The 13,073-nt window shown below is 47.7% G+C and overlaps 1 protein-coding gene across 1 annotated transcript in view; it reads left to right on the top strand.

Moving 5' to 3' along the window:
* The window catches only part of LOC103198692 (cytochrome P450 3A24-like), a 35,649-nt gene that overhangs the window by 11,621 nt on the left and 10,955 nt on the right, over window positions 1–13,073 (top strand). Inside the window, 5 exon segments of the mRNA XM_007942880.1 lie at window positions 2,063–2,211; window positions 3,350–3,477; window positions 6,983–7,067; window positions 7,812–7,972; window positions 10,720–10,946. Of these exon segments, the coding sequence (XP_007941071.1) occupies window positions 2,063–2,211; window positions 3,350–3,477; window positions 6,983–7,067; window positions 7,812–7,972; window positions 10,720–10,946 (750 nt within the window).

The following is a 13,073-nucleotide window of genomic DNA, read 5'->3' as shown; positions in this document are numbered from 1 at the left end:
GGCGACGGGCTGGGAGGGAAGGGGGACAGTGACCAGACACAGGTGTGTGCAGAGGTGTAGGTCTGGCATCCAGAGAATAATGTCAGAATGACAACTACGCAAGCTTACGTGCGCGGTTTGGGGAGTTCCTACACGTGTACTCACCTGCGAAGGAGCCATGGTGGAACAGTGGTTAAAGTGCCCACTGCTAACAGAAAGGTTGGAGGTTCATACCCACCCAGTGGCTCTGTGAGGGAAAAGACCTGGCAATCTGTTCCCATAAAGATGTCAGCCCAGGAAATCCTAGTAGTAGTTAAGGTTGCATATCAACTTGGCTGGGCTGTGCTTTTCAGTGGCTGGGCAACTGGATGTAGTTATTCCCCATGATGGGATTGTAATTACCTGCAGGGTGGACTTTGCAATGAGCAGTGAAGTAGTTACCTTCAGGGTGTAGCCTGCTTCCAGTATAGAAGGAGGAGCTTTGAGACTCTAGCTGTTGGAACGTTTGGATCCTGCGTTTCTCTGAGCCTTCATCTCCAGTTCCTGGACTTGAACCCGTGGCCTGCTGATCTTGAGATTGTGCCATTTTATCTTCCAACCTTGGGTTCGTAATCCTCACCTCAGAAGCCAGCAGCTGCACGAGCCAGAAGAAGCCTCCCTCTCCAGTGGGCCTGGAACAGGAGGCAGAGAGGAAGCCCAAGGTGGAGGGGCCGCCAACCAGCCCCAGAGCTGACACTCTGAATATGGACTTCTAGTCTCTAAAGTGTAAGAGAATGAATTCCTGTTTGTTAAAGCCATCCATGCACGGCATTTCTATTACAGCAGCACTAGAGAACCGAGGCAGAATTTGGTACCAGGAATGGGGTACTACTCTAACAGATACTTAAAATGTGGAAGCAGGAGTGGAGCACATCCTTGGAACTGAGATCCCTACACTGAGACCGTAGCAGAGAGCCTGGCAGAGAGATGGTGGCAGCAGAGCCAGGAGGCTCGCACGAGACAGAACATTGGGCTTGTCGGCCCACGGAAAACTGAGTGCCTTTGGGGAGGAGGCTTCCTGGGGGAGTGGGCTGCCTTCAGGCACTGATTGGGGGAGATGTAGGACTTGCTGTAACAGAGCAAAGGCTGGGCTGGCTTCCTGGAGAGACCAAAGAAACAGGGAGCAGTTTGTTCTTGTATGGTGTTCCTAAATTGTTCTAGAGTTTTGTCTGTGTTTTCCTTGATCAATCTCTCAATCCCTTGAAGGTACCCACCTATAATTCTTTTGATTCCTTATTAGATGGTTCCAAGGCCACTTCTTCCCCTGGGAGGTTTCTGGGTCTGTATCCTAGGCCCTTGTTTGTACGAATTTATCTTGGTTCTTTGTGAACTGAGATTGCCAGTTGTCTCCAAAACACTGTGATGTTGTTGTATTCACATGTTGTTTGTGATTCTGTGGTGCTGTGATTTGCCTTTTTTTCCCCCCACTTAATTTCATTTTGTTATATCTGAGCGAGCAGGGCTGGCATTCTACTCTGTTTTCTAGTCTGGCAACACTTAGGCATTCACCACTTGTCTCCTGGTGGGTGTGACAAAGGACAAAAAATTGTGCACAGGTCTCCATTAGATGTTCATGGAGAGCAGTGGAGGGTGGGTTGGGCTGGCATTGGCCACCATCTATTGCTGATCAGTTGGTGCAGAAGCAGCTGGTGGCCCTTGCTCAGTGGCTGGGGCTTTCTGGATGTCAGCCACCAGTGTGGTTGCCCTTGCAGTCCTTGGTGAGCAGAGCCGATTATCAGGTTGCTGCCAGGATCAGAATACTGCTTGCACACATTCAATCTGGCTGTGCTGTCAGGCCAGGGGACAGTTCACAGCTCTGTTTGTCTACGTACTTGCTATTTTCCTCCTGTAGTTAGTCAGTATTTAATCTACTTCTTTATCCTTACCTTCAAAGCTCAATGTTCCAGGATTGTCTTCTGTATCTCTTTCAATTGGTTTCTCGTTTCTCTGTTGTAGGGGGACTGTGTAGCTTGTCTTCTTTTTCTATCATCTTGCCTGAATTCCCGATTTCCTTATATTTTTTATCTCATCTTTTCCAACCCAGGATTTTTGGAGCCTACACTCTGGATGTCATCACCAGCACTTTCTTTGGTATCCACACTGAATCCATCAATAACCCAGATGATATTGTTCTCCACCAACTTAAGAAGCTGATCTCCTTCAGTGTTCTGAGCCCTTTGATGATCCTCATAGGTACAGAGACCTCCTCCCCCATCAGCATGCAATATCATACTCTCAGCTGTGGTCCTTGGCCATCTTTGAACTTGCCACATTTCCCAGCAGCTTGCCTTCCACAGCCCCACCAAGGGCATCACTGAGAGGGCCCAGTGAGCTAAGGAGTGTGGGAGGTTATGAATACACCCAGTAGAGTGTCCAAATCACTAGAAAAAATCTCCACTTATGACAGCATAGTTTTGCAAGAATAGATTTAAAATATTTTTACAATAGAGCAAATCTTCAATACACAAGCCCAGCATAGTCCAGTGTCTCCAAGCCCTTTGGCTGCATACCCATATGACCAACAGCATTTTGAGCGTGTCACAAATGTATTTATTTATTGGTGAGACCACACTAATATATACGTGATAATATATGCCCCAAGTAGATCCATTTAAAGGGTGAAATAAAGCTGACGTAGAGAGAAGTCTTGAAGACTTCCCATCCTGCTCGGCTTGCTCTGCATCCCTGCAGGTGCAGAAGAGTGTAGCTGTTCTGTTTCTAGGAGACGCTGTTCTCTGGTGAGCGAGGAGGTGGGTAGGATAGAGGGGAGGCATTTCATTGGTATTATGTTTGTGCTGACAGATCTGTTTACTCCAGAGCGTTTTCGTGTTGGCCCACATTCCCACCTTGCCAGCACCCTACGTAGGCCCAGACACCTTGACATTCTGGTCAGTTGTGGACGTGGGAATTGTGCTTACAGGCAACATGTGGGAGAGGCCATAGGAGGCCCAGTGCTCCAGGGTGGACTCTGGCCTCATCCAGGCTGGGCATGAGTCCCAGAGTGCCCGTTGCTCACCCTGTAACCTTGGGCAAGTTCTCGCCTGTTTCCTCATCTGTGAAATGGGTATAATTAGGGAAATGACCTCTGAGACTGGGAGGCGCTGACTGAGGAGGTGCATATGAAGCCCTTGACACAGAGCGAGCCCTAAGTACACAACTGATGGCAGCCGTGCACAGCCACCCAGGTCCTGTTCTTTTTGGGGTGAGGGTGGTTTCCGACTTCTCACATCCCTAATAGCCTCTGCACCCAACGTCCCATGGGTCCCTTCAGGGTTAGATTTTTCCCTGGTCCTGCTTGGAGCCTAACTGTTGTTTTCCTACCCCTCCCCAGTGATATTCCCTTTCTTTGTGCCACTGCTGGAAAGCATGAATGTGACTTTATTTCCCCGGAAGCAGATGGACTTCCTTGTGAATGTGATCAAGCGTATTAAGAAGGAATGGCAAAGGAGTGGATGCAGGGTAAGCCCTACCAGGCTCCCATAGCATTATCCAGGCCCACACTGAGGTCACTGGGGCACTGCTGCCTGGGTGGCTTTCATACCTGCACAACTGAAACTACGCACGGCTGGGGTGAGCTCTTGGCTTCCAGCCCATGTAAATCCCTAGAACTGAACCTAAATGCTAATGATCCAGGCAGAATCCCAGTGGCCTGAGATCCCAATCCAGGGGCAGCAGGCCAAGAAGCAGAGAAGCGGGACACTGAGTTGGGGTGGTCAGATTGTTAGAGGGTTAGGATGATGTTAGATTGAGCCCAAAACGAGTGGACACTATCCCTGCCCCTTTAATTGGAAAGGTTTTGTTGTCAACGAAGATCGAGACAAGATGGCGGCCAGGTGGACTGTGCCCCTCTACTGGTACCAGATGGAAAGGCAGCAGGTGGTACCAGGAAGACTGAGGAGACAGGTTCAACTTGTGATTTTCCAAAGCCTTGTCGCAGACGAGGTTGAAGCCTGACAAGTGAGCTCCCTGGTCGCTTAGCATCACTCAATGCAGTGTTTCCTGGGCTAATCGTGTTGGTAGAGAGAAATGGCCATGTGTTGGCCCCACATTCTCTCATTGTCAGATTTTGACAAGAGCACGGAGAGGGGGTGTTGTGTGCGAGAACAGAAGCACTTGGCTGTAGGGTGGGTTGGGTTGTGAGGGTCAGTTTTTGTGGGTGCCTGTGATGTCATTCAGTGTTCTCTCAGAGAGCAGTAATCCAAGAACTGGGAGATTCCATTGACGAATCTGCATCCCAGCCTGTCACTGATTCCTGTCCCTTACTGCTCAAGAGTCCTTCTCTAGACTTACACAGTGGTCCGTTATTTACACATCCTTTGATGGAGTCATCCATTAAGCCCTTCCCAGTCATTTGTATCTTGTTGTTGTTGTTGTTATGTGCCATCGAGTCGGCCCCGACTCATTGCAACCCCTCCTTGGCTTTCCGAAGCGGTATCACTACAGAAGTAGATTGCCCCATCTTCCTTCCGAGGAGTGGCTGGTGAGTTGGAACTGCCACCCTTCTGATTAGCAGTCAGGTGCCTTAGGCACTATGCTACCAGAGCTTCTTGTATCTCATTAGAAGAGAAGAAAGAACTTCTTGTGGCATTTTCCCATGCCCTTACACATTAAGCACTGAGCTGTTACCAAAAAGTTGGCAGTTCAAATCCACTTAGGGGTGCCTCGGAAGAAGGGCCTGCCAATCTACTTCTGAAAGGTCCTTGCAAACCCCATGGGGCCCAGTTTCACTCTGACAAACAGGAGGTCGCCATGCTCAGAACTGACTCGAGAGCAACTGAAGCAATTCGTCAGCAAATAATGATGAGACCTGGGTAAGAGTCCATTATACAAGGAAGACATTTCTACAAGTCTTCTTTTGATTCTAGTTTATTTTTATCTTACAAATAATGCTCCAATGAACAACTATCTCATTAAGGAAAAACCTTTAGTGAGTTCCCATGTGTTTTGCTGGGTGTATTCACATATTGTTATGTCGTTGCATCTCCACATTGACCCTTGCACAAGTTTATCCATTGCCCAGAAAATCATACGACCTGCCCACACTTGTACGTAAGCCAGTGGGGGTGGTATTTGAACTCAGGTCCAGATTCTATGAAGCTCCCCCACTGCCCCAGTCTACCTCAACATGGATTTATTTTTAGGAACCACCCAAGTGAGGGAGGAGCTCTGGTGGCACAATGGTTAAGCTCTGGGCTACTAACCAAAAGGCTGGTGGTTCAAATCCATGCAGTGGCACCTCAGATGAAAGGCCAGGTGATGGGTTTCTCCAAAATCACAGCCATTGAAACCCTCTGGAGACAGGTCTACTCGACACAGAAGTGACTCAGGGGCGACTGGGTCAGAGCCAACTTGATGGCAACTGCTGTGGGTTTTGTTCTGTTTTGTTACCAAACATGGCCTTTTCTGGGAAAGAAGAGGGCAGCATATGGACTCCTGGTCTGAAGAGGGAGAGATGGCCTCTTAGAGGGGGAAGAGACAAAATAAAGGAGCACCTTTATCTACTTTATTAAAACACAAATATCAAGCTGGGCAAATGCAACAAATACAACGAGTGACGTGTCACCGGATTTAACTTATAAAGAGCGAGTGGGAACCAACAAGATTGACACCAAGACGTCCCTGAAAGAGGAAGTGAAATGCAAACAGGCCTTATTAACAGCCTGGGATGTGCATTAAAAGAGATCATGGTTTATTTCCTATCAAGGTAGAGTTTAAAACAATAAGTGACATTGGTAAGGGGCAGTGTTATGGCCACCTTAGTTGGAATCCATGTTGTTAAACTCTAGAAAACAGGCAAAATGTATATCAAAAATCGCAGTGATTCTCACCCCTTCACCTTGAAAGAAGTCTGTTGATCTGTTCCAATATAACCATCAGCTGTGTGCAAAAGATTTTCGAGGTTGTTGGCTTACTGGAGTGTTGCCAAAGAACTTCCACTCCTTCATAAGTGACTCCATTTGCTCTGGCATACTGGCGAAGGCATTTAGTTGCTAATCAGAAGGTTGATGCTTTGAACCCACCAGCTGCTCCATGGAAGACAGATGAGGCAGTCTGCTTTGGTAAAGATTGACATCCTTGGGAACCCAGTGGGGATCGATATGAGTCACAAGCAGCTTGATATTACTGAGTTTGGTTTTGGGTTCAGAGTATTACTGGCAAAATGAAACAAAACAAGAGTGATACCAGTGATGGCATACGGATATGATGGAATCTTCCACCAAAAAAGAAAAAGCCAACCCGCTGGCCTCAATTGGATTCCAACTCACAGCATCCCTGGAGGACAGAGTAGAGCTGCCGCATAGGGTTTCTAGGCTGTCAGTCTTCATGGAAACAAAGCCCAAACCACACCCATTGCCATGAGTCGATTCTGACACACAGCGCCCCTAGAGGACAGAGCAGAACTGCCCCCACAGGCCCTCCTACAGGGACCATAAACCATGTGTGGAAGCACTTCTTAGGGCATGGAGTAATGCCCCAACCCTAATACTTGTGAAAAAGACCAAAACACAGCATTGTGCATAGAATGTGGGTTCACCTACCTAAGCAACCTTGAGAAAGGACAAGAAAGAACCACACAAAAGCCCGAGCACAACACATGCGTCCTTGCATCTTGGATTATGAGTCACTGTGACGCCTTCTGAGTTTTCAAAACCATGCTTAAGTCTCAAACTATAATTTGGACGTAAGTATCAATTTCGTATTCTTACTTTAGTGTTTTTGCCTGAGCCCGGCTCTGAAAATGAAGGGAGAGGGGGGAGGGATGGAGGGGTGCAGAGAAGAGCAGGAGATGACTGCCTTGTGCTTTTGCTCAGACACGTTCCCAGATGTGACGTGGGCTAAAGCTTGGGAACCACAGCCATGTCCTCTCTTCCCGTGGGAGCCAAGAGTGCCATTGAAGACTCGTGTCGTGGCCCAGTGGGTCCCTCTCTCTCTCACCCTCTGCCCTCTCTGGCTCTCTGTCCAGGACCATGTGGATTTTCTACAGCTGATGATCGATTCGCAGGCCACCGTCAGCTCAGAATCCAGCAAGGCAAACCAGCCCCCTAAAGGTAACATCGCAGGTCGTCGGTCCTGCCTCCAAGCTGACTGGAGGCCATTCTCCAAGCCTGCGTGGAAGAGACCGCTAGGAATTCCCAGAACATGTCACTTGTGTTGCTGTCCACTCACAGCTTCTTTTGTTGGAAACGTTGTTGCTGTTGAGTTGGTTCCGACTCGCTGGTGACCCTATGTGTGCAGGGTACATTGCTCCACAGCATTTCCAAGGCTGTGCCCTTTCAGAAGCAGATGGCCAGGCCTGTCTTCTGAGGTGCCTCAGCTAGTAGTTGCGCGCTTAACCATCTGCATTGCTCAGGATAGCTGTTAAGAACACACCTCATACTAAAAGGACTGGCTCAGCTTCTTCACGTGACCTTGTCTGGTCACCTCTTGCCTCTGGTGTCTTCCTTCTCATCTGTAAGACGAGGAGGCTGGCTGTCGTCATCTCCAGTCTGGAGCTCACAGCATCCTGTCAGCCTTTGATCTCTTTCTGTGACCCTCTTCTTGAAGGAGCCTTCACCACACCCTCATCTTCCAGAGTCAACTTTGTGGGATGGTTGCTCCTCAGAGCTTCTGCTTCCCAGCTCCTTTGTTCTCACATTGGCATCTCACAATAAGGGGGGTGGGAAAACCCTGTGGCCAAACAGGAACATACCAGAAGGTTACATCTCTCTAGGTGCAGAGTCCAGGCAGGTACCCAGAATGTGGGCTGTTGCCTGTACACCTGTTCATGGTGCCATTTTCTTTTTCCCTCAAAGCTTTGACAGACCGGGAGATTTGCGCTCAAGCCGTCACCTTTCTTTTTGCTGGATATGAGACCTCAAGCTCAGCCCTCACCTTTATAGCTTACAACCTGGCCACTCACCTGCAGGTGCAAGCAAAACTTCAAGAGGAGATCGACAGTGCCTTGCCCAACAAGGTGATGTGACCTGGAGATCTCCATAAGGCCAAGAATCCTGGCTTCTTATTTTCACATTTTAAGTCTGAGTCCAAACTGTAGAATGTCCCCAGAAGGGGAGATGCTGAGGGCCTTGGGCCACTGAATATGTTATCTGCCACCAGATGCTAACTCCAGGATCGCAAAGGAACAGGATATGATACGAATCCTGCCTCCAAAGAGCTAATTAGGAAGGCGGGAATAGAAATGTGGAATAATTTATGTTGCTTTGGAATTAAATAATATTTCAAAGTGGCCTGGCCTCCATGCATTCAACTCCTTCTTGAACACCTAGTACAGACCAGACCATAGTTATGCTAGGTGTCCAGGATATAGTGGTGAAAAGCTAGACCAAGACTGTGGCTTCCAGGATCTCTCATTACTGTTGTGATGGGTGGGGCTGGGGACAGTTTCATGGGTGTGCTACCTGTGCTTGTTACATAGCTGCTTCTGGGTGGGAGGAGGCCAACAGGCAGTGAAAAAGCAAACCAATACATGAGCAAGATAAATTCAGATGGTGATAAATTCAGTGATGAAATAGAAGAGGATAGCAGGTCAGGGGAAAGGGAAGAGGGTGGGGAGTGGTTGAGATCAAGTTGTGGTTGGGGGGATGGATTGGGTTGAGATAAAGTGGTGGTGTTGGGTAGGGTTGAGAACAAGTGGTAGGGTGGGTTGGGATGAGAATAAGTGGAAGTTTTGAGATGAAGTGGTAGGGGGTGGGTTGGGTTGAGATCAAATGGTGGGGTGGTGGTTGAGATCATGTGGTAGGGGGCTGGGTTGAGAACAGTTGGTGGGGGTGGGTTGGGTTGAGATCAAGTGGTATGGGATTGGGTTGAGAACAAGTGGTGGGGGTGGGTTTAGTAGAGATCAAATGGTGGGAGTGGGTTCGGTTGGGTTGACAACAAGTGGTAGGGATGGGGTGGGCTGTGATCAAGTGTGTCTGGAAGAGGCTCTGAGGAGGTGAATGAAAATCGGAGTGAGAAGAAGCCAGCCTGACAACAAAGTGTCCTGGGCAGAGGAGATAGGAAGTACAAAGGCCTGAGGCAGGAACGAGCTTAGTGAATCCAGGACACAGAAGGAGCCCAATGTAACTTGAGTATAGTCAGTGGGGAGGGAGGGAGTGGGCATGTAGGTGGGGACTAGATCATGTAGATCATTGTAGACCATGGAGTGGGGCTGGGCTTTAACCTCACTGCACTGAGATTCTTCTGAGGGCCTCTGAGCCTTGGGTGATGTGATTGGATGAGCACAGGGGGAAGGAATGCACTCAGGGAGCCAGTGAGGGTGCTGTGGTCCAGGGAAAGGGAACAATGATAGAAGTTAAGTGGCTGGAATCGAGAGATTTGGGGGGCAAACCAAGGGTCTTGCTGATGGATTGGAGACAGTGAGATGAAAAAGAAAAAAAAAGAATCAAGGACAACTGCTAGGTTTGGGGGTTGAGGAAGTGTGAGGGGGTAATAGAGACATTAACTGAAGTGGCAGAAACATATTTGGCGGGACACAGAATTTTGTTTTGGCCACGTAGAGTCAGTCATCCCAAGGAGGTATTGAATAGACACTGGATATCCAATTCATACTGATGTGGCCTATTAGAACTCTGAGTTCTGAGAAAGTAAAAGTTAGGCCAGCCCTGAAAGAATGCTAATGAGTAGACTACCATCTTGTACCCACCATTCTTTACCCAGTAGAAGAGACTGGCTCGTATGCACATGGTGACCTCCAATGAGATGTGGGCTCCTTCAGTCCCATCCTGTTTGAAGCTCACAGCATGTACTCTAGAGATAATTATCTAATTGGCTCAGGCAAGCAGAATTCTTTATTTTCCTAAGCATTTAGCATCACCACCTGGTAAACACCTTTCTGAGAGTCAGGAAAAGGAGAAGGAAATGAATTGTGTATCTGGTTATGTCCATGAGCATCTGCCCCTTGGTCATGAGACCAGAAGAACTGGATGGTGCCTGGCTACAGTTGCTGATCATTTTGATCAAAGATTCTGTAGAAGAAATCTGATCAAAAGGGAGAAAAATTGGAAAAGAATTTCAACTTCTCAATGGAAGTCAGACTTTCTGGAGCCATTGAGAGTTAATGAAATCTTGAAACTATCACCTTGAGATAATCGTTAGACTTTATACCTTAAACCAAAACTTTCTCCTGAAATCAGCTTTGAACAACCATGTTGTTGTTGTTGTTAAGTGCCGTGGAGTCGGACCCAACTCATAGCGACCCCTCCTTGGGTTTTCCGAGGCTTGAACCACCAGCCTTCTGGTTAGCAGTCAAATGCCTTAGGCACTATGCCACCAGAGCTCCCACCTCCCTAGTCAGCCAGAAAAATGTCTAATCTATGGAAGTAGATTGCCCAGCCTTCCTTCTGAGGAGTGGCTGATGGGTTTGAACCGCCAGCCTTCTGGTTAGCAGTCCATAGTTCCCTTATTAGGTAAAGTTTGCTACCTTGAGCATTATGAAGTTGTGAGGAATTACCTACGTGTGATCAAATTGAGAACAATGACTCGGAAGGTTAGAAGAGCAGCTCAGAGGACAGTGAGTCTGAGTGAATGGTGGTGGAACGATTCAGAGAAGGAAGGGAGAACGTCTGTGGAGCCTGAAGAACGTGATGATTGTCACTGAGTTGTACATGGAGGAATTGTTGACATGGTGTATCGCTGTGCATATTTTCACCAAATTTTAAAACGTGGTAAGTGAAAGACTAAGTGAACGCTTTCCTCCTGCAGGCAGAGCCCACCTACGAGGTCCTCTTGCAGATGGAGTATCTGGACATGGTGGTGAATGAGACCCTCCGGCTCTTCCCTCTGGTGGGCCGTCTGGAGAGAGTCTGCAAGAAGACGGTGGAGCTCAGGGGGGTGACCATCCCCAAGGGGATGGTGGTTATAGTTCCCACCTACGTTCTACACCGTGATCCCGAGTCCTGGCCCGAGCCAGAGGAATTCCGTCCTGAGAGGTAAGTGGCCTGGGTGCTCGAACTTCTGGGAACTTTGTGTCACTCTGGAACATTTTTATAACACAATTTATTTTATTTTTGTTGTTGAAAATAGACATGGCAGAACGTACCCCCATTCAACAACTTCTTCCTGTCCAATTCAGTACATTGGTTCCATTCTTCTAGTTGTGCAGCCATTCTCGGCCTCCTTTCCTGAGTTGTTCCTTCTCATTGATGTAAACTCTGTGCTGCCTCCAAGCTTGCTATCCAGGCTCCTGAGTTGCTGGGGTCAGTTTGATCCCATAAGGACTGTTCTCAAAAGAGCACATTGTTGAAGGCAGACAGTGTTTTGTTAAGCTAAACTGCCATTTGGTTTTAAGAAGATTTCAGGTGATATTTTTGGTTAAAGTTTAAAGACATCTCAGGGCAGTAGTTTTGGGTTTCATCCAGCCTCAATGGCTCCAGAAAGTCTAGATTCCACAAGAATCTGAAATTCTGTTCATTATGGAGTCGGTTTGTATTATGAGGTAATGCACGTGGGACTCTGGGTGGGATAGTAGTTAAGCACTCAGTTGCTAACCTAAAGGTTGGCTGTTCTAATGCACCCAGCTGCTCTACAGAAGAAAGGCCTGGCAAACTTTCTACAAAGATTACAACCAAGAAACCCTATGGAGCAGTTCTCCTGCGTAACCACTTTGCCATGTGTCAGGGCCGACTGAACAGTGCCCAGTGGCAACGACAACAGAATGTTTACCTATGTGAAATTCACAGTTCAAAAGTACACACTTCGGTGAGGTGACAGACCCATATAACTATCATGCCCATAAAGATAGGGAATACCATCGTCATTCTAGAATGTTCCTGTGGCCCCTCCCGGTCAGACTCCATCCCGCCGCAGTATAGAACCAGTCTTCTGATATTGCTGATAGCAAAGAGGACTTGAAGTGCTTACTGATAAAGGTCAAAGTCTACAGTCTTCAGTATGGCTTACACCTCAACACAAAACTGAAATCCTCACAACTGGACCAGTAAGCAACATCATAACAAATGGAGAAAATACAGGTTGTCACAATTCATTTTGTGTGGATCCATAGCTGCTGCCCATGGGAGCAGCAGTCAGGAAATCAGACGATAACAGTGATGGAAAATCACACTGACGTGGGCGGGCTGTACACCTGATGATTGTACTTGCTGTCAGTAAGTGGTACGCCCACAAAAAGTCAAACTGGGAAAAGTGTGACAGATATATTTACAGTGATAACACACAGATACACAGACACACACAGATGCACAAATACTCGGAGACACACAAATACACACAGACACACAGTCGCTGCTGAGGCTGCTTCTGTACAACCAAACACCTCAGGAGATTTGGTTCCTTGCTCTGGGGGTTTAGGGTCCTGTTTTCATGGGACATCCCAGGTAATTGGCCTAGCAATGTGTTCAGTGCTTCTGTTCTAACTCCTAATCATATGTGCAGTACCCAAGCTCTTAAAAACTTGCAAATGGTCATCCAGCCATCATCCAAGGCACAGCAAGGGGCCTCTGTTCACCTGGATCAACAGAGGAAGAAGGAGAGTTGGGAAGAGGATGAGGAAACCACGTGTGGCTAGTTGCTGCCGTGAACCACTGCTTCCATGAGGCCAGAACTGGATGGTGCCTGGCTACCATTCCTGAACATTTTGATCAGAGATTCCATAGGAAAATCCTGATCAAAAGGGGGAAATGTAGAACAGAATTCCCAATTGTCATGGACTCCAGATTTCTTGGAGCCCTGGAGGATGGATGAACTCCTGAAACTATTACCCTAAGATTTAAACTTTAAACCAAAAATATACCCCTGAAGTCTTCTCAAAACCAAACCATAGTTTAGCTTAACTAGTAAAAAAAAAAAAAAAAAAAGTCTACCTTGAGCACTGTGTTTTTTGAAGAACTGTCTCTCTGGGTTCAAAGTGAGAACTCCAAAAGTTAGATAGGAACCTTAGATGGCAGCGAGATTGTGTTAATGAGGGAGGAGGAAGAACTTCCATCTTGGGAGAAGTACGGCCAGAATGCTCCTTCGCAGGGAGGATGGCGAGACTCTGACTCACGTACTGTGGACATTCGTCCTGTTAGTCCCTGAGTCGGAACCCACTCGACAGCCCC

The sequence above is a fragment of the Orycteropus afer genome, unplaced genomic scaffold (genome assembly GCF_000298275.1).
Source record: "Orycteropus afer afer isolate SDZICR_OR568_19922 unplaced genomic scaffold, OryAfe1.0 scaffold00006, whole genome shotgun sequence".
Classification (NCBI taxonomy): Eukaryota; Metazoa; Chordata; class Mammalia; order Tubulidentata; family Orycteropodidae; genus Orycteropus; species Orycteropus afer.
This window is presented reverse-complemented; position numbering and strand designations above follow the sequence as displayed.